The sequence below is a fragment of the Neophocaena asiaeorientalis genome, unplaced genomic scaffold (genome assembly GCF_003031525.2).
Source record: "Neophocaena asiaeorientalis asiaeorientalis breed wild unplaced genomic scaffold, Neophocaena_asiaeorientalis_V1.1 scaffold348, whole genome shotgun sequence".
NCBI classification, from domain to species: Eukaryota; Metazoa; Chordata; class Mammalia; order Artiodactyla; family Phocoenidae; genus Neophocaena; species Neophocaena asiaeorientalis.
Genome location: NW_020172672.1, coordinates 1,256,481 through 1,281,081, shown reverse-complemented (window position 1 = coordinate 1,281,081; position 24,601 = coordinate 1,256,481). Strand labels below are relative to the sequence as shown.

Below are 24,601 nucleotides of genomic sequence, written 5' to 3'. Positions count from 1 at the left end.
TCGTAAAAGAGAGGGAGTGGGTAGCTTTCCCACTCCTAGTGAGGGACCCCAGGCTACAGGAGCAGTAATAATTGCTATATTGAATTTCTAGCCACACCAAAAGGGAAGCACTGCGCGATGCTTAGTTCTCACTCTTTGCTTAAAGAAAGCCTATCCATCGGTCAAGAGAGAGATGCTTCTTTCCTCCACTGAATTCTGCAGTTCACTCAGTCTTCCATATAGCCAGTAAATGTTTACTGAGCATCTAGGAGAGGCCTACTGAGCTGGGTCTACAATAGCAACCAGACCTGAGGGGATTTTATCTTGGGGATTCTCACACAATGGAAACACAACGATGCCAGTGTTGATGGTACAAAAGATGCTGAGAGGGGGTCTATAAAAGTGAGGGTGTGACGCAGAGTTGTAATTCTAAAAAGACTTGTCAACAGCAAGCAAAACTGCAAATCAGCACCAGCTATGCCACTTGCTGGGGACCTAGCTTGATGTGGGACCTGATCTGGAAAACCAGGAGTGGTGAGCGACCCACATATCCTGGAGACTCTCTCAATTATTCATCAACTCATTTCAGCTTTTGACAGCAGTTAGGGGCTGGACAAGAGATGCTCAGCCTTCTGTAGCAGGCCCGAGGCGCTAGTGTCCTGTGTTTCTAACTGGAGGAAGAACAAACCGTGTCAGGCAGCACCTGCCCACTCACACTCCCTTGCTTTTTTATTAAAACTTTTACATTTTATTGTAAAAAATTTCAAATGTACTGAAAAGTTGAAGGAATTATACAGTGAACAGTCATGTACCCACCACCTCGATTCTATTGCATTTTGCTGTGTTTGCTTTATCGTGTTTCTATCCCTCCATCCATCCTTCCATCTGTCAATCAATCCACCTTAATTCTTTGATGTATTTCAAAGAAAGCTTTGAAATACATCACCCCTCTACACTTCAGCATGCATATCATTAACTAGAGTTCAAAACATGTTTAAGGTTTCATGTGTGGATGTAAAATGCACAAATCTTAAGTGTACCTTTAGATGAATTTTGGTAATGCATACACCTGTGCCATCCAAATCCTCGCAGAGAAATACGTTAATATCCCTCCAGAGAGTTCCCTTGCCCGCCTCCTTCTTAAGGGACCCACCGCCCACCTCATCCCCATAGCCCCTGCTGCCGTAATCTATGTGATCTGCGCCCCACGACTCTGGTTGCTTTGCCACAGCCATCTGGCCAGTGTGGACACTGACCCAAAGGTGGCCCATCTAGGCCTTGGCTAGTGACATTTAACCTCTGTGGCCAGGCTCAGAGGGAGGGGCTGGGCCGATCAGCGGCTCTCTCAGGAGGTAGTAAGGTAGGAGGTAGATGGGCCTCTGGGCTGCACAGCTGGTGTTTGTCAAGTGGAGTAAAAGTGAAGCTTTGTTCTCCCCCCAGACACTCGAAGGACAAAGCTAGTGGCAGAAGCTGAGCTCTGCTGAAGTAAAGAGATAAGATGACCACTCCTGAGGTCAAGGAAAACTTCCCTGTCTGCACATGCGCAGGAAGGCTCCTTGGGGGTCAAAAAGGGAGGGGCGCCGCCCCCTAATAATCTGTGGACATACCCCCAGGGGCCTCTGCGGTGGGATCCATTTTAGCAAAAAGTTGCCCAGGCATGCTGGGGAGGGCCCTAGGGCAGGTCAGGTGTGAAAAAAGAAACTAGATAATTGGCCAAAGGTAAACAAAGACCTGGAAGGACTGTCCTGTATAAGGGATTTAAATCACCTCTTTAGAGGAGGACAACGCCCATACCCTTTCTCTTTCTCTCCGGGTGTGTATTTCTGCCTTGCTTCAGTCTTAGATAAATAAACTGTTTCTCTGTGTGCTCTCCCCCTTGTTGTACTGTGTCTCTAATGATAAACTTTGTACCTGTTTTTACAGTTTTTGCCTCCTTGAAATATTTTTGCTTTCAAAGGGTAGCGGGGGGGAGAGCCAGGGGAACTTTGCTTCTAGCCTGTAGCCCCTGGGGGACTAGTGGCTAGGATTCCTGGTTTTCATCCAGGCTACCCTTAGCTCCCTGGGCAGGGAACTAAGATCTCGCTTCAAGCCACGGTTCACTGCTGTCCCTCCGAGATCAGTAGAACACTGAGAGACTGCACTGGCTGGGCAAAGACACTGAGGTGAAGGCCACAAGGCAGATCTGGGGCTGGGTCACCACAATCACGGGCCACATGTCAGCAGAAGCACAGAGAAGCCAGGGCTAGTGAGGACCACGAGTGTGCGTCCAGGAGACGCAAGCCTCTGTGTGAGGACAACATGGTCCCTGAGGGAGGACAGGAGACAAGGCCTCAGTTCCCTTCGATTGCAGCTGCAACTCCAGGTGTCCAGTGTCTGCGGAAACCTGGGGGCCTCTCCTTCCTACAAACCACAACAGCCTCCCTAGAATGTAAATGCAGACAACGGTATGTAGGATAGTTTGTTAGGAACATGAAAGGACCTTTATTACATGAGATCCTGCTTCCACGTGGGATGGGCAGTAGGCGTGACCTAAATGTCCCTGGAAAATGATGACAATAATAAATGACACCAGCATAATAAGTGATAATACAGCCAAGCCCAGTACCACACGTTTTAACACGTAATCTCACCTGATCCTCCGCATTGTCCCCATTTTGCAGTTGAGGGACAATAATAAATGACACCAGCATAATAAGTGATAATACAGCCAAGCCCAGTACCACACGTTTTAACACGTAATCTCACCTGATCCTCCGCATTGTCCCCATTTTGCAGTTGAGGGAACAGGCGCAGGACAGAGATGTAATCTGCCCAAGTTCACGGTAAGCTGAGGAACCAGAGCTGTGGTACGGAGCTGGGAGCCCCGGCGTTTCCTCACGTACCCGCTCAGCGGAGGCCAGGTGGTAAGTTTTCTGCCCTGGAGCATTTGTCACAAGTGAGCAGCCCACGTGAAAAGAGCCTCCTTGCTCTGGCTCCCAACCATCACCTCCTCGGAACACACCAGGCAGCGCGAGTTACCTGAAGTGGCAGCCCCAGTGGCGGGGCTGAGGGTTCCTCAGTTATACCTATCTGTGTGCCACCATCCCGCCAACCCCACTCCCTGACATTTGTGTTCCTCTGTCCTTGCTGACAGTGATGGTCCAGGGTCCTTGAGGCTGGAAGGTGGCAGGATGGCCCCACTGCCAGCATCAAGGAGGCGGCTGTGCTCCCCGTTCCCTGTGGCCAAAGAGCCGACAGCCTTTCCTGGAGGAACTGAAGCAGGGGTTGGGTGGGAGAGAAGGAAGAGATGCAGGTCTCCATGGCCCCTGACAGCTCTGAGAAGTCAGGATGAGTCTAGTCCCGGGAGAGGGTCAGAGAGATGTTCAGCAAGGCAGGTGTGAGCACCCTGAGGCAGGAATCTATTTTTCCAAACCAGGAGGGGGCACGGCTGAGCGGAATCATTCTTTTTTTTTTTTTTTAATTTTTGGCTGCTCTGGGTCATCGTTGCTGCGCGCAGTCTTTCTCTAGTTGTGGCGAGCGGGGGCTACTCTTCGTTGCAGTGCGCGGGCTTCTCTTGTTGCAGAGCGTGGGCTCTAGGCGCGCAAGCTTCAGTAGTTGTGGTGCGTGGGCTCAGTAGTTGTGGCTCTCAGGCTTCGTTGCTCCACGGCATGTGGGATCTTTCCAGACCAGGGCTCGAACCTGTGTCCCTTGCATTGGCAGGTGGATTCTAAACCACTGTGCCACCAGGGAAGCCCTGATCATTCTTCTTAGGTCTGTCTGGTATCTATCCACACCTCTGTCATCATGTATTCTCCCGCCTGACTGTAAGCACCTTGAGGACAGGGGCCAGGATACTAGTTCACCTTTGATTCCCTGGTACCCTGCACAGTTCTGGATGCATTGTAGGTGTTTAATGATTGTATCTTACGTGAGTGAAGACACAACACAGGGAAGCAGAGAAAACAGAGGGATAATAATAATAACAATCTGAACATAGCACTTACTTACTAAGTGCCAGGCACCATTCTAAGAGCACTACTTATAGTAAACAGTCAACTACCCTGTGATGTAGGTACTGAGACACAGACAGGTTAAGTAACTTGCCCAAGATCACACAGCTAATAACCAGTGAAGCTAGATTTAAACCCAAGGCAGTTAGACTTCAGGGTCCACGGTCTTAACTCCTGTGATGACCATCACCCCATCTTTCCTACCCTGGACAAGCTTCCTGGAGTATTACACCAAGCTCCTTACTCGCCTGAGCCCAAGAATCAAAACCTGTAAGAGGCCAAGTGTGAATCTGGCAGACGCTCCGATGTCCTGGCAACCAAGACACGGGTGATACGGCCCACAGAGGGCCAAGCTGTGAGCAAAGAAACAGCAGCCTTACCAATAATGGTCAGCTTCCCGCTGATTCGGTCGGTGTTTACTGGTAGGTTACAGGCACTCTCCGGCACAACGAGACAGACGTGCTCTTTGCTCTTAAGGAACTCAAGTGAAGGACATTAGCGATTCACCAGTTGTGATGTGCCTGCTCTATGCCACCCCCCGTGTGTATGGTATATCTCTTTTAATGTAGCCCTCATGACTAATTATGCCCACTGAACAGATGAAGAAACAGAGGCTTAGAGAGGTCAGGTCACTTGCCCCATGGTAACTACACGTATTTACAGGTAGCTGCACGGTAGGTCTTGCTCTGGTAGTACAGAAGGGAGCTCTCAGGTAAAGGGGGTGAGTTGGAGAGCAGTAAAGAACACATAAACAAGATCATTTGCAGGAGTGATAAGTGTGGGGAAGGCAATAAAGCAAGGTAAAAGGTAGGAGAGATGAGCCAGTATGGTCAGCTCTGGGGTGGGGGTGGAGGCTCTCGGCAGAGGGGACCACCTGTACAAAGGACCTGGGGCAGAACAACTTGACTTCCTGATGTTAAGACAGGAGGGCAGTGTGGCTGGGGCGCAGTGAACAGGGGGAACATTAAGAGATCAATAAAGTAGGGGATTTGACCCTGGGCCTGGCTGACTTCAGGCCTGTGTGCTCCAACATACAACGTGTCCAAGCTGGTTGTGTGCAAAGGAACGATGCAAGGAATCGCCTCTAGAGGACAAGGGTGGTCCCAGGTTCCAAGCCCCTGTGAAGGGTACTGACCTCATCATGCAGCTTGAATTGTCTGCATGTAAAGAAAAAAAAGCTACCAAGTGCAAACATAATCTTTATCAATTCTGATGTCTCTCAGAGGTCCTTTGGGGCAAACCACCACCACGTAACTTATGGAAAATCAATAGTCCTAACACCTGGTCTTTGACACGCTCTGTGTATGCAAGTACTCACCAGCAGGAAGTAATTTTAGAAGGAATATCATTTCTCTAATGACCATCGTGGTGGCTTGGGGTTTAGACGGGCCCTGGGGACAGGCTCAGCTGCTACCAACACCCCCATGCTGGGGCAGAGGACTGTGTCTGGAGTGATGGGGGACTTAGTGGGGCTCCCCAGGCCTGTGAAATATCGGGCCTCAGAAATGCCACAGGCCTTGCGTCCTGAGAGAATAGAGTGCTGTCATTGTCTTGAGCAGTCAGGGCTCCCCGGGTCACGGGAGCATGTGGAGCCCAGGAGGATGGAGGGCTGGGCTGGTGTCCTGACCACACAGCCCTGTTCGCAACAAAGGAGAGCCCTTTCCACCTCCGGAGCTCCCAGAAGCCTGCAAAGAGGGGAAGGCAGACAAGCAGGGCACAGGGGTCCACCAGGTTTGGAATCACCCCTCTTTTCCTCCCGCCTAATCTAGGGATTCAAGTGGGGGCTTCAAGTGAGACCTCCCAAACCTAACGAGTCTGGAGCTCTCCCCTCTCCTGTATGAGTCTGTGGGGAGCATCCCCCTGCTGCATATCCCAGCACTGCAAAGGATTGGCCGCAACAGCAAACAGGTCGCTCGCTCTCTGAGCCATAGTATCTTCATCTGTCAAATGGAGACACTAACAGTCCCTAGCTCACAGAGTCAAGTCAGAGAACGTGGGTAAAGTTCTTTGCCCTGGGCCCATCATACCGGAGGCCCTGTAGGTTCAATCATCCCAGAATCAGTGCTCACCACATACCAGGCACCGTGGAGGTCAGGTACAAACGCTAACGCTGTCTGCTGGGTGTGCGGGATCAGCTAAGGAGGAGTAATCTCTAGCGTGATTGGGTTGATGACACAGTAGCAGGTGCCTGGGCCCTCGGGGAGTGGCGTGGGCATGGGGCGAAGGCTCCAAGTTTTCATTAGTCATGAGCAGCCCAAGCTGCTCTTTTTCTCCTGAACGCGGGTGACTGAAGCTGGACCTGCCTGCCCCTTTCTTTTCCTAAGAGTCACACTTATCACTGGCAGCTTTGGAACTAATTGCTGCAAAGGGTTGGGGGGCTCCCTAAGGGCTGTATCCTCAGATTCTGCCCCAGAAGGAGGGAAGGGAGAAGGGAGGGTGAGACTCCTCCCAGGACTGATGACAGCCAGGCCCTCTCAGGAAATGGGAATAGCCTGGAGATAAAGAGCCTTTGGCCCCTGGGTTGGCCCCTGGGTTTGAATTTGTTCTGACCTCACTCCCCCACCTCTAGCTGCGGGGCCTTAGGCAAGTTACCCATTCAGTCAACCAGCGTCACCAGGGGCAGGCAATGTACCTGGTGCCTCAGCTCTCTTATCTGGTAAAAATAATAAGAATAGGAAAACAGTATGGCGGCCCCTCAAAATATTAAACACAGAATTACCATATGATCCAGCAACTCCATTTCTGGGTATGTACCTGGAAGAACTGAAATCAGGGTCTCGAAGAAATATCTGTATATCCATGTCCATAGCTGCGTCATTCACTGGAGCCAAAAGTTGGAAACAACCCAAGTGTCCGTCAACAAATGAATGGATAAGCAAAACGCGGTATATGCATACGAGAGAAAACGTTCGGCCTCAAAAAGGAAGGAAATTCTGCACTCCCTCTCGCGAGAGCACTGGAATCACAACCAACTGCTGAAAAATCATCGACAGGAAGACACTGGAACTCACCAAAAAAGGTACCCCACATCCAAGGACAAAGGAGAAGCCACAATGAGACGGTAGGAGGGGCGCAATTAAGAAAAAACAAAACCCAAAGTTAGCAGAAGGAAAGAAATCATAAATATCAGAGCAGAAATAAATGAAATAGAAATCAAGAAAACAATGGCAAAGATCAATAAAACTAAAAGCTGGTTCTTTGAGAATATAAACAAAATTGATAAACCAGTAGCCAGACTCATCAAGAAAAAGAGGGAGAGAACTCAACTCAATAAAATTAGAAATGAAAAAGAAGTTACTACAGACACCGCGAAATACAAAGCATATTAAGAGACTACTACAAGCAACTCTATGCCAATAAATTGGACAACCTGGAAGAAATGGACAAATTCTTAGAAAGGTATAACCTTCCAAGACTGAACCAGGAAGAAATAGAAAATATGAACAGACCAATCACAAGTAATGAAATTGAAACTGTGATTAAAAATCTTCCAACAAACAAAAGTCCAGGACCAGATGGCTTCACAGGTGAATTCTATCAAACGTTTAGACAAAAGCTAGCACCCATCCTTCTCAAACTCTTCCAAAAAACTGCAGAGGAAGGAACACACCCAAACTCATTCTATGAGGCCACATCACCCTGATACCAAAACCAGACACAGATACTACAGAAAAAGACAATCACAGACCAATATTACTCATGAATATAGCTGCAAAAATCCTCAACGAAATACTAGCAAACAGAATCCAACAACACATTAAAAGGATCATACACCATGATCAAGTAGGATTTATCCCAGGGATGCAAGGATCCTTCAATATATGCAAAACAATCCATGTGATACACCACATTAACAGATTGAAGAAGAAAAAACATATGATCATCTCAATAGATGCAGAAAAAGCTTTTTACAAAATTCAACACCAATTTATGATAAAAACTCTCCAGAAAGTGGGCATAGAGGGAACCTACCTCAATATAATAAAGGCCATATATGACAAACCCACAGCAAACATCATTCTCAATGGTGAAAAACTGAAAGCATTTCCTCTAAGATCAGGAACAAGACAAATGATGTCCACTCTCACCGCTATTATTCAACAGAGTTTTGGAAGTGCTAGCCATGGCAATCAGAGAAGAAAATGAAATAAAAGGAATACAAATTGGAAAAGTAGTAAACCTGTCACTGTCTGCAGATGACATGATACTATACATAGAGAATCCTAAAGATGCCATCAGAAAAGTAGTAGAGGTAATCAATGAATCTGGTAAAGTTGCAGGATACAAAATTAATGCACAGAAATCTCTTGCATTCCTATACACTAATGATGAAAAATCTGAAAGAGAAATTAAGGAAATACTCCCCTTGACCACTGCAATTAAAGGAATAAAATACCTAGGAATAAATCTACCTAGCGAGACAAAAAACCTGCATGAATTGGATACAAAATTAATGCACAGAAATCTCTTGCATTCCTATACACTAATGATGAAAAATCTGAAAGAGAAATTAAGGAAATACTCCCCTTGACCACTGCAATTAAAGGAATAAAATACCTAGGAATAAATCTACCTAGCGAGACAAAATACCTGCATGAAGAAAACTATAAGACACTGTTGAAAGAAATAAAAGATGATACAAACAGATGGAGAGATATACCATGTTTTTGGATTGGAAGAATCAACATTGTGAAAATGACTCTACTACCCAAAGCAATCTACAGATTCAATGCAATCCCTATCAAATTACCAATGGCATTTTTTACAGAACTAGAACCAAAAATCTTAAAATTTGTATGGAGACACAGAAGACCTGAATAGCCAAAGCCGTCTTGAAGGGAAAAAACCGAGCTGGAGGAATCAGACTCCCTGACTTCAGACCATACTACAAAGCTACAGTAATCAAGACAATATGGTACTGGCACAAAAACAGAAATATAGATCAATGGAACAGGAAAGAAAGCCCAGAGATAAACCCATTAGTTGACCTATGGTCAACTAATCTATGACAAAGGAGGCAAGGATATACAATGGAGAAAAGACAGTCTCTTCAATAAGTGGTGCTGGGAGAACTGGACAGCTACATGTGAAAGAATGAAATTAGAACACTCCCTAACACTATACACAAAAATAAACTCAAAATGGATTAGAGACCTAAATGTAAGACCAGCCACTATAAAACTCTTAGAGGAAAACATACAAAGAACACTCTTTGACATAAATCACCGCAGTGAACAAACGTATGGACACCAAGAGGGGAAAGTGGCAGGGGTAGGGGTGTGTGTGTGATGAACTGGGAGATTGGGATTGACATATATACACTAATGTGTATAAAATGGATAACTAATAAGAACCTGCTGTATAAAAAATTAAAATAAAACTCAAAAATTAAAACAAAAAAAAGAAGGAAATTCTGACATATGCTATAAAATGGAGGAACCTTGAGGACACTATGCTAAGTGAAATAAGCCAGTCACAAAAAGACAAATACTGTATGATTCCACTTATAGGAGGTACCTAGAGGAGGCACATTCATTGAGACAGAAAGTAGAATGGTGCTTTCCAAGGGCTGGCAGGAAGAGAGAGTTAGTGTTTAATGGGTGCAGAGTTTGAGTCTACAATGATGGAGGTGCTCTGGAGACGGATGGTGGCGACACTTGGACAACAGTGTGAATGTACTTAATGCCACTGTGTACATTTTTAAATGGCTTATATGGTAAAGTTTATGTTATGTGTATTTTACTGCAATTAAACATAGGAAAATAAGAAGAAGAAATCAATATTAGGCATCAATATTGCCACTTCTGTTACCCAGGGAAAGCGGCACCCCTGGGAGTAAAAGTGGACCATTCTAGGCTGAGCTCTCCTGTAGTCAGTGAGACTTGGGAACAGAACGAATGCTCGGCTAAGGGTGGAACCCCAGGGTCTTCCCCCACCATCCCAGTCTCATTCTTGACCTACCCCCCACCCCCCATTCCAGGCTACAACCTTAGAAAATTACCTGGAATTGGGCATAGCATTCAATGCTTTTGCTCAGGCCACACCTCCTGCCCGATATTCCTTTCTCTCCATGTTCAGCCAGCATATGCTCATCTTTAAAGTCTTGGCCACCAGAAGCCCTAAATAGACATTTCCCCAAAGAAGACATACAGATGGCCAACAGGCACATGAAAAGTTGCTCAACACTGCTAATTATTAGAGACATGCAAATCAAAACTACAATGAGAACGGCCATCATTAAAAAGTCTACAAATAACAAACGCTGGAGAGGGTGTGGAGAAAAGGGAACCCTCCAACACTGTTGGTGGGAATGTAAGTTGGTGCAGCCACTATGGAAAACAGTATGGAGGTGTCTCAGAAAACTAAAAATAGAGTTGCCATATGATCCAGCAATCCCACTCCTGGGCATATATCCGGACCAAACTGTAATTCAAATAGATACGTGCACCCCTATGTTCATAGCAGCTCTATTCACAACAGCCAAGACATGGAAACAACCCAAGTGTCCATCAACAGATGAATGGATAAAGAAGATGTGGTGTATATATACAATGGAATACTACTCAGCCATAAAAAGATTTAAATGCCATTTGCAGCAACATGGATAGACCTAAAGATTATCATACTAAGTGAAGTAAGTCAGAAAGAAAAAGGCAAATATCGTATGATATCACTTGTATGTGAAATCTAAAATATGACACAAATGAACTTATCTACGAAACAGAAACAGACTCACAGATGTAGACTTGTGGTTGTCAAGGGGTGGGGGGGGAGGAGGGATGGATTGCGAATTTGGGATTAGCAGATGCAAATTATTATATATAGAATGGATAAACAACAAGGTCCTACTGTATAGCACAGGGAACTTTATTCAATATCCTGATATACCATAATGGAAGAGAATATAAAAAAGAATGTATATATATGTAATAAAAATTTTTAATTGAAGTTGTCTTGTGAAATAAATAAATAAATAAAGTCTCAGCCACATCATCACCCTCTCAGTGAGGGAGGCAAAGACTTTGCTCTACTCAGCACATGCCCTGTGATGGCACCCACAGACTTCCCCACCCTCATCAGCTCCCTTCCAAGCCCAAGCAACTAGAGAGCAGGAGCCGGGGCTCATTCACCTTTGCACCCCAACTTCTAGTTCAGTGCTTGTCACATACTAGAAAACAAATGCCTTCTGAGTGGAAATGTACACAACATTTATTGTGCTCACCGTGGATGCTGCTTTGAGAGGTTTACGTGCAGTCACTCATCATAACAATTCAAAAAGGTAAATACCACTGTTATCTAGGGCTGGGATTAGTGTGAGAGAAGTGAGGAACTCAGGTGCAAAATGTAAAGGGACACCAAAAAAATTCAGGAATTAACATAGATTATATTTTACTGAAATATTTTCTTTTTTTTTTTTTTGCGGTACGCGGGCCTCTCACTGTTGTGGCCTCTCCCGTTGCGGAGCACAGGCTCCGGACGCGCAGGCTCAGCGGCCATGGCTCACGGGCCCAGCCGCTCCGCGGCATATGGGATCCTCCCGGACCGGGACACGAACCCGTGTCCCCTGCATCGGCAGGCAGACTCTCAACCACTGCGCCACCAGGGAAGCCCTGAAATATTTTCTTAAATCAAATATTAAAATTTTAAAGACAGGATCCAGCCCTGCACTTACAGTGCTCACCTCGCTCACCTCACCCTAATCCCAGCCCTATCAGATTATGTCTTTATTTTTTGATATTTTATTAACAACTCCATTTCCAGGTATTTATTCAACAACTCCATTTCCAGGTATTTATCTAAGGAATTAATCAAGGCTATGTGTAAAGATTTACCTGCAAGGATATTCACTGTTGTGTTGTTCACGAAAATAAAAAACAGGAGAACATTTGGTTGAACCATATGAAACTGCGAACATTTGACTATTTTTCACCTAAAAAGAACAGTTTCATATTGTTCAGTCTAATGTAAATATCCATCATTTATGAACTGTGATTATATAATCTATGGAACATTCACCCACTGAAATTCTAGGCAGCCATTAAAAAATATTTGGAAGAAGACAATGACATAGAAAGGTGACATAGAAAGATAAAGTGTTATATGAAAAGAACCAGGTACAAAGCAGGATAAAATGTAAGATTTCACTAAGAAAAATCCACCAAAAAAGATCTGAATTGATTATTCACCAAAATGTTAACAGTGGTAAGCCTGAACGGTGGGTTTTAGGGTGATTTTCAGGTCCTTTTTGATTTCCCATCTCTTGTATATTAAACATGTACCATGTCCAAAGGGAGAAAAAAGAACATTCCTCTGCACATCTGACTCAATACAAGCCTCATCCCTGCTTCTTCAAAGTGGTCAATGTCTTAAAGCATATCTTTCTTTTTATTTACTTATCTAGGCTGCGCCGGGTCTTAGTTGTGGCACGCGGGATCTTTTAGTTGCAGCATGCAGACTTCTTAGTTGCAGCATGCATGTGGGATCTACTTCCCCGACCAGGAATTGAACCCAGTCCCCCTGCATTGGGAGTGCGGAGTCTTACCCTTTGGACCACAAGGAAGTCCCAAAGCATGTGTTTTAAGCGGAGAAAACCGCTCAGATAAGGCAGCTTCATCAACGCAGGATCAGTAAATACAATGTACATGTTCTACAGTCCCATTACTTGCCCTTTACAGACATGGCTAATCAACTGCCTGTTTCCCACTCAGTCTGGATGCAGTTTCAGAATCCTTCTCACCACAGTGCTCCAGGACACCACTTCCACAGGTTCTGAGTTGGCAGTAGAGCTGAGACCTATTTGTCATTCTGGCTCTAACAGGACAAAGACAAAACACCAAAAGCAACAGACTGGAACTAATCCCTCTAGTTTCCAAGGGAGTAAAAAGGCTCCCTGCCTCCACTGCTCTTACCTCTCCTCCAAGCAAGAGAAGAAGGCACTTTTTTATTTTTCAATTATACCTCAATTTTATTTGAATTTTCCATGTCCCCTGCATCGGCAGGCGGACTCTCAACCACTACGCCACCAGGGAGGCCCTATTTTACTTATTTTTTAAACAGCAGGCTTTTTAATTATCTATTTTATACATATTAGTGTATATATATCAATCCCAATCTCCCAGTTCATCCCACCACCACCACCCCGCCCTGCCAGTTTCCTCTCTTGGTGTCCATACGTTTGTTCTCTACATCTGTATCTCTATTTCTGCCTTGCAAACTGGTTCATCTGTACCATTTTTCTAGATCCATATATATGTGTTAATATACAATATTTGTTTTTCTCTTTCTGACTTACTTCACTCTGTATGACAGTCTCTAGATCCATCCACATCTCTACAAATGACCCAATTTCATCCCTTTTTATGGCTGAGTAATATTCCATTGTATGTATGTACCACATCTTCTTTATCCATTTGTCTGTCGATGGGCATTTAGGTTGCTTCCATGACCTGGCTATTGTAAATAGTGCTGCAGTGAACATTGGGGTGCATGTGTCTTTTTGAATTATGGTTTTCTCTGGGTATATGCCCAGTAGTGGGATTGCTGGGTCATATGGTAATTCTATTTTTAGTTTTTTAAGGAAGCTCCGTACTGTTCTCCACAGTGGCTGTATCAATTTACATTCCCACCAACAGTGCAAGAGGGTTCCCTTTTCTCCACACCCTCTCCAGCATTTGTTGTTTGTAGATTTTCTGATGATGGCCATTCTAACTGGTGTGAGGTGATACCTCATTGTAGTTTTGATTTGCATTTCTCTACTAATTAGTGATGTTGAGCAGCTTTTCATGTGCTTCTTGGCCATCTGTATGTCTAGAAAGGACTTTGTTTTTTTGTTTGGGTTTATTTATTTATTTTTGTCTGCTTTTGGTTCTTCGTTGCTGTGCACGGCTTTCTCTAGTTGTGGCGAGCAGGGGCTACTCTTCATTGCAGTGTGCAGGCTTCTCACTGCAGTGGCTTCCCTTGTTGTGGAGCATGCGCTCTAGGTGTGGGCACTCAGTAGTTGTGGCTTGCGGGCTTAGTTGCTCCGTGGCATGTGGGATCTTCCCAGACCAGGGCTCAAACCCGTGTCCCCTGCATTGGCAGGCAGATTCTTAACTACTGCGCCACCAGGGAAGCCCTTGAAGGGACTTTAAAAAGAGAAGACACTGAAAGAAAACATTGACCTTGGTTTTAATGATGGTATAAGGATGAGGGCCCAGACTGGGAGGTGTCTGTGCCCATAGATAATGGTGAATTAGGAACTAAAGACTCAGCAGCAGCTGGACCAGAAAGTACTCATCTTGAAGTCAAGGTAAGCTAGGAACATAGCCACATTCTTTACTTTATATATAACCTTCTGCTGACAACCTCCTAGCGCTTTAGAAAGGGGTCATGAACACATGTAAGGACGAGCGACATCTGAAGAAACAGGATACAAGCCACATATATAATTTTAAAATTTCTAGTGGCCGCATTAGAAAAAGGAAAAAAACAGGTAAAATTAATTTTAATAATATATTTTATTTAGCCCAATATATCCAAATATTTCAACACAGAATATAAAAAATATTAGTAAAGTATTTTAATTCTTTTTTGTACTAAGTGTCTGAAATCCAGTATGTGCTTTACACTCATAGCACATTTCTTTCTTTCTTTCTTTCTTTTTTAAATTATTTTTTGGCTGCTTTGGGTCTTCATTGCCGCGTGCAGGCTTTCTCTAGTTGAGGCGAGAGGGGGCTACTCTTCACTGCAGTGCACGGGCTTCTCATTGCAGTGGCTTCTCTTGTTGCGAAGTACAGGCTCTAGGCGCGTGGGCTTCAGTAGCTGCAGCACTTGGGCTCAGCAGTTGTGTCTTGCGGGCCCTAGAGCGCACGCTCAGTAGCTGTGGAGCACGGGCTTAGTTGCTCCGCAGCATGTGGGATCCCCCCGGAACCAGGGATTGAACCCGTGTCCCCTGCATTGGCAGGTGGACTCCCAACCAGTGCGCCACCAGGGAAGTCTGCACATTTCAATTAAGATACTAAATTTTCAGGACTTCACTGGTGACACAGTGGGTAAGACTCTGCGCTCCCAATGCAGGAGGCCGGGTTCGATCCCTGGTCAGGGAACTAGATCCTACATGCATGCCGCAAGTAAGAGTTCGCATGCCACAACTAAGGAGCCCATGAAGCCGCAACCAAGGAGCCCACAAAGTTGCAACTAAGGAGCCCCCCTATTGCAACTAAGACCCAGTGCAACCAAATAAATAAATATTTTAAAAATCAAATTTAAAAAAAGATACTAAATTTTCACCCGAAATATTTTATCTATATTGAGATTTCATAAAATTTACAGCTGAAAATGTAGATTCCATATACTGAAGTTCTTCTAAACACTCCTAGAAGTTTTCCAATAACTGACATGGGTGTCTGCTTTTAAATTTAAATAATTAAAATTAAATAAAATGAAACATTCAGTTTCTTCTGTTGCACTAGCCACGTTTCAAGTACCCAATAGCCACATGGGGCTGGTGGCTGCTGACCTTGGTCAGTGCAGGTCTGGACCCTGCAGGGCTCTCCCTACCTGTGGGCAGCTGCCATCTCCCATCAGAGCCCCTGTGACTATGTTCAGGGAACCCATGGCCTGGCTCTTCTGAACACGCCTGCTCAGGTGTGGGCCTCACAACCGGTTTCATTCACTGACCAGGCCCCTTCTTACTCTCTCAGCTTGGATTGCTCTCAGATTTGTCCCAGCACAGGTGTTCAGATCTCCCAGGCTCCAGGCTCTGCAGTTCTTGGGCTAGTCCACCCCAACCTGGCTCTGTGCCCCTGCCGAGGTGTGGTTCAGGGACACTGCTTGGCTGGAAGGGTTGTCTAGGTGATGCTGTGTTTCTGCTTTGCAAAAAACCAGGGGTGGGCAATTTGGGGGTTCATCCAGGGGCAAGTCATTTCCTTTTGGTGTTTTGGGAGAAGGCCCTTGCCATTTTCATGCCCATACAAGGTGTCACCAAGATGGTACTAAAACGTTACTATGGGCACCTCTGCTCCTATCTGGAGTCCCTCTTGGCCTGTGGCTCCAAAAGGTCCTCCATCGCCTTCCCTGGTCCCTGTAGGGTGCGCTCTGTCCCTTGGTTCCCTTTCTTCCTCTGTCCTCTTGGGTTGGTGAACTATCTGGGGGCTGTGGCTCAGTCCTACCACTTTACTCCTTCAACCCACCAGCACCACAGCAGACATCACTAATCAATCACAGTTTCTTTCTCCTTGAGCCTCAGGCTGGGCTCTACCCCAAACGCTGGGATGATGCCTCCAGCCTCCCATACCCCCCGCCAGCTGTCCCCCAGCACCCAGTAAGGGATTTCACAGGAAGGGGAAAAGATGGCTTCCAAGCAAAGAATCTGGTCGCAGACTTATGAGGCAGCAGAAGCTAAGCCCCCTGGAACTGACTTGGCCACTTTGGAAGGCGACATAGGTTCCCTCTGGCATCAAGGCCAGACCCTCTTGAAATTAAAGACCTTGAAATGTCAGAAGCCCTCCCCAGCAGTTAGTTTAAAGAAGCTAAAAGCCGGAGCTGCTGTAAGAAGATAAAGGGATGGAAATCTGAAGTCTGAAAAGCGGTGTCTAAAAGGGCATGACTGACAGGGCTCTGGGACTGAAGGTGTGTGACCTGAACCACAAAAATAGAGTGGCTGCAGCTTGCCGGCCACATGAAGCCCCATCATACCAGTCTCCTGGGCACTGGGAAATCCACGAAACATCAGTGCACATGGCCTCAGACAGGCCCAGGCAGAGCCCACTTCCAGAAAGCAGCCCCTCTCACCCACCTCCCGCCTGAACAAAAAGCTGTGTGGGGTCGTTGATTCTGCCAGGCCTCAGGTGTCCACCCAGGCATAGGTGCCCACCTCCCTGTCTGCGGGAAGGCCCTGGATGCTTCAGCCTCCAGGGTCTGTTTGTACAGAAGAGAGCAGGAAAGGGCAAGAATTCCAAGTTCCTGCATTGCCAGAAAACATCCTTTCCGGAGTCCCGAATGCACCTGAAGAGAACACGAACCAGACAAAGAAACAAAGGGGTGCTGGATCAGGTACCAGCGCACAGAGGAATTCTCCTTCCTGCACAAAACTCTCCCCCAGAGCAGTCTCCCATCCTGCCCTACTCCAATATTTAAACAAGGGCTCCGTTATCTTTTGTCTTTTAAATCTCTTCAGGCACTAGCACCCTCTGTTCCCCCTTACCAGCCTCCTCTCTGTCTCTGTCTCTCTCTCTGTCTCTCTCTCTCTGTCTCTCTCTCTCTCTCTCTATCTCTCTCTCACACACACACACACACACACACACACACCCACACACAGGACACACAAGTACCTCACTGATCTCACATTGTGGGGAAACGAAGTGTTCCAGCCATAGAGCATTTTTCAAAGAATTCTCTCTCTCTCTCTCTCTCTCTCTCTCACACACACACACACACACACACACACACCCACACACAGGACACACAAGTACCTCACTGATCTCACATTGTGGGGAAACGAAGTGTTCCAGCCATAGAGCATTTTTCAAAGAACCTAGTTACCTCTTTAAGAACCAACACTTACTAATATATCTGACGACACTGCTGGAAATCTTTCTGAACTGAATGACATAAGCTCCCTGACATCCCAAGCCAGTAAACTGAATGTAATTGATCACTTCCTGATGACTCAGGAACATGTTTCTGAGCCCATCTTTGCCATGACCTACAAGGCCTAATGATCTGGGCTTTCACCTTGGGCCACTTTTACCCTTGCTTACCCTGTAGAGATAGTTGCCCTGGGCTTTGGCTGTCTGGTACACTGTCTCCCTAGATGTCTGCATGGCTCACTCTTTCCATTCATGCTGCAGCTCAAACACCATCTTATCCAACAAGCCTTTTCTGGCCATCCTTCTCTCATCTTTCCGTCCCCTTTTGCCACTTTATTTTCATAGCGTTTGCCATCACCTAACACACTGTATATCTATTTATGGTCTGTCTCCCCCACTAGGATGTGAGCTCTTTGAGAGCAGGGATTTTGCCTGTTTTGTTATCCCCAGAGCCTATAACAGTCCTGGCACACAGTAGGTACTCAGTAAATAATTGTCAAGTGAAGGAATAAACGATGCCTTCAGCACTTCTGACCAGTGTGTACCTGTGGGAGGGGGGCTGCTCCAACCTCACATGGCTGGTTGGTCCTTTGCTGTCACCTGTCACTTCTCAGTGTATCAGCAGCTCCTAGCTCTGTCCTCATCTTGCTTCTTTTAATCTACTGTATATGTAACCTATGAAAACCTGAAGGTTACCAGGAGATGGACAACTTTCTGAACTCCTTAAACTGATTTTTACAAAAAGTGTGGATTTCGGGGACTTCCCTGGCAGTCCAGTGGTTAAGACTGTGAGCTTCTACTGCAGAGGGCACGGGTTCGATGTCTGGTCGAGAAACTAAGATCCCACATGCCTCGCGAAGAGGCCAAAAAAAGCGGATTACTAGGCTGTGGCCTAATTCCACGCCTGTCTTCTGAATAAAGTCCAAGAGCTTGAGACTATGAATTCTCTACTCAGGGGTCGTTGCAGATTGTTGCAAAGTCCTTCTGGTCTTCCCGGATTGTTGAGAGTCTGAAGTCCACCCAGAGACACTCCTGCACATGTGTCTGCATGCCTCCCAGACACGCACAAATACAATGGAATTCTCCTTCAGCAGAAGGTGAGCTGCGTCACTCCATCAGACAGTGTTTCAAGAGAAGAGAACAGGGTGGGTTTGGTACAGTTTATTCCTTATGAGAACTGGTTTCATGCTCTTCCGAACACAAGTGGTCTGGTCTTTGTACACCTCACCCCCGGCCTTATTCTCCTTAATCCAAGCACCATCAGACCACGAGCCCTGGCTTGGGGCCACCTCACTTTTGCAGGAATGGGTCCAAAAGGTCAAAGTTGGTTTGAGCTGGGAGGGACCTTGGAGATCCTCTAGTTCAACCCTCATCTGACAGATGAGGAAACTAAGACCCCGAGAGTGGAAGTGACTCACTTATGGAAACACAGCCCCTTGGGAGCAGGGTTGAGCCTAGAAGGGGGATCACTTGGCCTTCATTCTGCCTCCTCTTTCTATCCCTTCACCTCCTCATCCCTGGCAGCCAACATCCGTTTCCATCCTGAGCCGTTTCCTTCTGCCTGGACCTGGCCTAGCCAGGGCCTGGGTGAATCTCAACGTCAGGGCCCACAATTCGGAGCATGTTAAGAGATGCGGTCACCACCCCGCCCCCCAACCCCTGTGCTCTGAGACAGTGTTGTCCTCATCTCCACGGAGCCACACCTCACTTCACGGAATGGCAAGGAAGTGGCACTGGTGCCCTTAAGCTAAACTTGCAGCTCTTCCTAATAGGTCCAGAAAAGTGGAAAGGCCATACCTGGGGCAGACTTGCCTCGGTGTCTCCCCAGCTGTGGCCTGAGCCTTATCTTGCCTACAGAGTATAATGATGGCCCCCTCTGTCCCCAAACACCCCTTGTCTGCCACTCCTACCGGTTCTGAAATGTTCACAGAAGTCCTCCAGTGGCCTTACTGTCTCTAACCAGATACTGGCAAAGGGTGTGGCTGAAATTCAGGGTGTTGGGGAGCCAGGCAGGCCTGGGCTTCAGCCTCCCCCATTAACACAGCTCAGGGGCACTGCCAGCCGGCACCGCCCTGGAAAGCAATGGGCAAGGCCCCGGGACGCAGGACAGGCCACCTGGAAACTCTCCCCAGGCTGGATGAGGGAAATAGAAGTGGTATATGGGAAGGTCAGACTCAAGGGGCCTCAGGTGGGTGGAAAACATTTGTGGGCCTCGTTCTGGGGAGCAGGAAAGAGCCTGAAGACCAGCACTTCCGGCTTTGCAGCCTTGCCTCTGACCAGCCTTGGCCCCCTCTCCTTCCCTGTTTGGCAGCTCCAAAGGAACAGGGAGGGGACAGCACTGTGGCAGTTATGGGTTTCTTTTTCATCACCCTCCTCCCTGGTCTCAGTGTGTTCAGCCAGCCTTGCTTCCCAGGGCGCCAGGTCTCTTGCAGTATAATAATTGGGCCCTATTTCAAACTCGGTTACAGAGCTGCCTAACATCTTCCGACACAGTCAGGACCACGGGCCTTTTTCTCCTCCTCCCACTGCTGCTGGACGAAAGCGCTGACCTGGCCACAGGGAGTGTGAACAGAAACGCTGGTCAGCCTTTGGACCATTCCAGTGACAGCTCAGTGAGAAAGTGTTGCTTCTGGTAAAAACAAATCTCTCTCCCTGCAACTTTTACCCACTAGCCCCAGTTCCATTCCTTGGAACCCTACAGAGTAATTCAGGGATGGGAAATCAAGCCCTTTCAGTTCAGACACTTTGGCAAAGGGAACTGGGGGTGTCTGTGGGGCAAAGAGAACTGGGCACCTACACAAATTAAATATAATTTAATTCATATTTATTTTAATTGAAGCCTCTGCTCTCAGAGAACAGTGCTGGAAAAGCCACCTTCTTTGTTCCCTTCTACTAGGTAAGTGGGGATCCCTGTGCGGCCTCAGGGGTTACTACAGGACCAACTCTGGACAGGGGTATCCCTCCGCTAGCCATAAATCTCACAACACCATTCAAAAGAACTCTCTTAAAGCCATTTATTTGCTTCTAGAAAGGAAGCTATCATCAGCTTATCCAAGGATCAACACACCTAACAAACCATTTCACACACATTTATTTATTTATTTATTTGGCCACACCGTGAGGCTTGTGGGCTCTTAGTTCCCCAACCAGGGATCGAACCCGTGCCCTGCGCAGTGAAAGCGCAGAGTCCTAACCACTGGACCACCAGGGAATTTCCCTCACCCAAATTTAACGTATAAAATACCCAGGGTCCAGAGACGTAAGTTTTTGTCCATGCTCACTCAGCAGTATCCCAACTGTGGGATAAAAAACTCCAGTTTAGGAAAACTCTTGCCTAAAACGTTCATGGTTTCAAACAGGAGACATTGCAAATGAGTACACCTATCCTGAAAATACCCACAATGGACAGTCTTTTAAAAATATGTCTGTAAAGTGAAATTCCATGTAACACCTTAGCATCCCACCCATGCCTATTAGAGAATTAGCATATGGAAAACCAAACCAATCACAAATGTTCTTCCCGACTGTGAGTCCTAAAGACTGAAGGCCAGCTGTGTCTGCTCCACCTCCTGCTTTGGCTGCAGTCCAGAGCCAGCGAGCATCAATGTAGATTCAAATGGATATCCCCAAATCCACTGCCTTGCCCATAACGTACAGCATGGAAAAATCACAAACCCTGCCACATCATAAGCAGCCATTTATGGATGAAGTCAGTATCTCCCTTTAGTTCTACAGATTCTATAACCAATTTTTCACATCAAAATTTATGACACACGGGCTGACAACAGGACAGAATATTAAAAATTAGGACCTCCCTGAGATATCTGGGCCATACGGTTGCCATGCCGACACCCTGCAATGCCAAACAGTTGCCTCCAAGGTCCAGAAACAACTTGGCTGGCTTGGAATCACCCAGACATTGTGAAGACGGAGCTGCCTCCTGGCCCAGGCTGTTATGCAGACCCTCCCTTTTCCAGCTCAGCTCTCTGATTCCCCAGGGGAGTGATGATGATGCTTGTCTGAATTTTCTCAGCCTCTGTCAGCCGGACTAGCCACATCATTCCCTAAGAATCTGAAAATCCACATGCAGCGTGTTCTGGTCCAACTAGACAGAGACGTGTTCTGGAATGGCAAGAAGACCAGTGAGAGGTTAACCACAGATTTCAAAGAGAAATTAAATCTTCAGCTGCACCTGCCCCTTTTAAGTTGAACAAAGGGTTTACCTCCCAGAGAAGCTGAACACACATTCCCCTGGCTCTCTAGTTATAGTCAGCTGGAGCTGGAATAAAGTATTAGTGGGATATGAAGCTTGGATCATTGCTCCCAGAGTTGGGCAGAAATCCTTCTTCACTCGTGTAACAGTACTTATTAAGTCTTGCTGTGCTCATCAAGGTGGGGATGCAAGAAGCTTCCTGCATTGTCCCTGCATGATAGCTTCCATTCAGTGAGGAGACAGGCCGATGACTGAAAGTCCCACTGAAGCGAAATACCCCGAATATGGGAATACAATGCAAGGCTGTGTCAAAGGCAGGGTGTGACTGGGGATCAATGCCTATGGAACAGACATTCAGGGCTTAAAGCCTAAGAACAACGAGGAAGCTGGCTATGCCCCGAGTGGCCAGAGGAGGCTCGCGGCTCACTCCCAGGAACTTCCACTCTCCCTCTCTTCCTGCACCTCCATTCCTGGCTCCCCGATACTCCTTCACACTTTAAACTTACTCGGCTTCCAGTTCACAGCCCTCTTCTAATCTGCAGTAAGTCAAACCCCACGGGAACAGGGAGAGGGTCGAGAGGATGTTCACTGCAGCTCCCATGACCTGCCATTGCCACCCCCCAAAACGAGTGCCGCCCACCTCCAGCAATGCCCCCCCTCAAGCCCCCAGCACCATTCCCAGGCTCTCAGTCTGAGTGGCGTTCCCGGATTCTGAAGCAGAGGCACCCGTGATGAGACCAGCCTCAGGCTTTGAGCAGCAGTTAGTATCTCTGTGCTTTTCCCTTCCATTCCCCCTCCTCTCTCCCCTCCTCCTCTTCCAGCTCAGACCCTCCTTCCATCACGTCACCACAGAGAAGGACAGAACATCTGGGCAGCCTGCCTCTCCCCTGCCACTCCAGGCCCGCCTACCCTGGACCAGAGCTGGCCCTCTCAGAGCGTAAGAACAGGGCAGCTTGGATGAGTCCCTGCTGTGGAAGCTCCCTGCGGGTATGGGGCCATTCCTGGTTTGCCCAGTTCCGACTTGAATCTGTCCACCTAGATCCCAACATTCTGGGGTCTTTAACACAGGAGGCTTTCCCTCATCAGCCTTTCCGTCCAAATATCCACAAGTGCTTTGGAAACAGTGTCTTAGTGGCAGGGACCCTCAGCCCAGAAGGGAACACTCCACCTAGTCAGGCTCACCCCGATAGAGCTCAACCAGACGGGGATCTGGCAGTGGGGGAGTGGGGCTGGGGAAAACCCACAAACCCCAAGGTCTCCTCAGGCAAAGCCTGGAAATATGGTTCTTTTGCAGGGGATTTTCACTTCTTTCCAGGTAGGTAACAAGAAAGGGAATCTAGGGCAGGATGGGACTACGAGAGCACTTCCACGCCTACAACTGCCACTACAAACAACACACCGTATTCCTGGGGCTCAGCTGCCTTGGCACAAAGATCTCAGAGTCTACTCCACACAAACCTTTGCCCTCCTGACCCTGCGCCTCTCCAGGAGCTCCTCACCCCTGCCTCCCCAGACCCAGATCTTTCAGAATGGCCACCCTGCTCCACTCCCCCACCCTCAGCCCCTCACTCTGCTCTCCTTCTTTCCGGCCCCCGCCGGCCAGGCTGCACCGGGCCCAGCAGTCTGTCCTGCGAGTCGGGTCGCCCAAGAGTCTCGCCCACCATCCACCCCCATCGGAAGACTGCGGCCCGCCTCAGCACGCCTCTCGCGGGTTCCAGAGCCTCCCGTCTCAACAGGTGCCCCTGACACACAGAGCCGGCTCCCGGGGCCCGGGCGGAGGCGGTGACAGGCACGCCCCAGCCCAGGTCCCCGGAGCGCCTGGGGGGCTCCCCCGCACCTCCGCCGTACCCCGCCGCCTTGGTTTCCCCGCTCGCATTGAGATCGCGGGGCTGACCTCGTGAGAGGCAATCTCCGAGCCTGGGCGCAGACACTGCTAGTTAGCGCGTCGTGATGGACTGGTGTTGGGGCGTGGGACGCCTTCAGGACGAGACCTTTCCCCGACCCGAAGAACCCCGGGGGTGATAGTGGGGAGTCCTCCGTGCCCCCCCAAAAAGCAGGTTCAAGTTGACCCGGGCTGAGAAGGGAGCTCAAAGTCCAGCAAGTCCCTAGCGACCCTGCCTCACCCAGCGCACCCACCCCACGTCCTTTGCCCCCGAGGGGCTGAAGGGGGGTGCGCACAACCACCTACGCGCTTAGCAGCGTGTGATTCCCACTGCCGGCTCGCCGCGCGCAAGGTCCAGCCGCCCTCGGGGGCGGGTGAGACGCGGACAACCCCTAGCCCTCGGCCCCCGGCCCCCGGCCCTCGGCCCCCGGCCCAGGCTGCGTCCAAACTTGCAGTACTTTCTCCCAACCCCCACCCGCTGTCACCCTCCCTCCACCCGTGCGCCCTGGCCCCGCTAGCCCGACAGAGGTTGCCATAACAACGGACAGGAATGCTCCAACGTATACAAAGCCGGCGGGGCGCGGCGGGCACGCAGCCCCCGGCCCGGCCTCTCGCCCTCTGCTGCCACGCGGGGCTAGGACGCGCGCCGCGGCTCCCCGGCCGGCCGCTCGGCTCGCAACGCGTACTCACAATGAGCGGGATGGTGCGGTCCTCCCGGAGCGGTTCCGGCCTCCCGCCGGCCCTCTGCGCGCCCCGGCCGCCGGAGGATGTTGCGTGGGCTCGGTTGTCCTGCCATAAGTAGTAGAAAGTGCCCAGGATCCAGGCTACGGTCAGAATGGCGATGGCATTGGCGCGGATCTTCCTCATGGTGGGCGGCTGGGCGCCCGGAGTAGGGGCCCGGGCCGGCGTGCTCTTGGAGCCGGGGCGGAGGCACTCGCAGCCTCAGCTGTTTGTTTTCCCTCTCTCCGGG

General features: G+C 48.3%; 1 protein-coding gene across 1 annotated transcript in view; it reads right to left on the bottom strand.

The window, feature by feature from the left end:
* The window catches only part of GALNT16 (polypeptide N-acetylgalactosaminyltransferase 16), a 95,398-nt gene extending 70,797 nt beyond the window's left edge, over positions 1 to 24,601 (bottom strand). Inside the window, exon 1 of the mRNA XM_024739659.1 lies at positions 24,322 to 24,601. Within this exon, the coding sequence (XP_024595427.1) occupies positions 24,322 to 24,498 (177 nt within the window). The 5' untranslated portion in view covers positions 24,499 to 24,601. The remainder of the gene's footprint in view (positions 1 to 24,321) is intronic.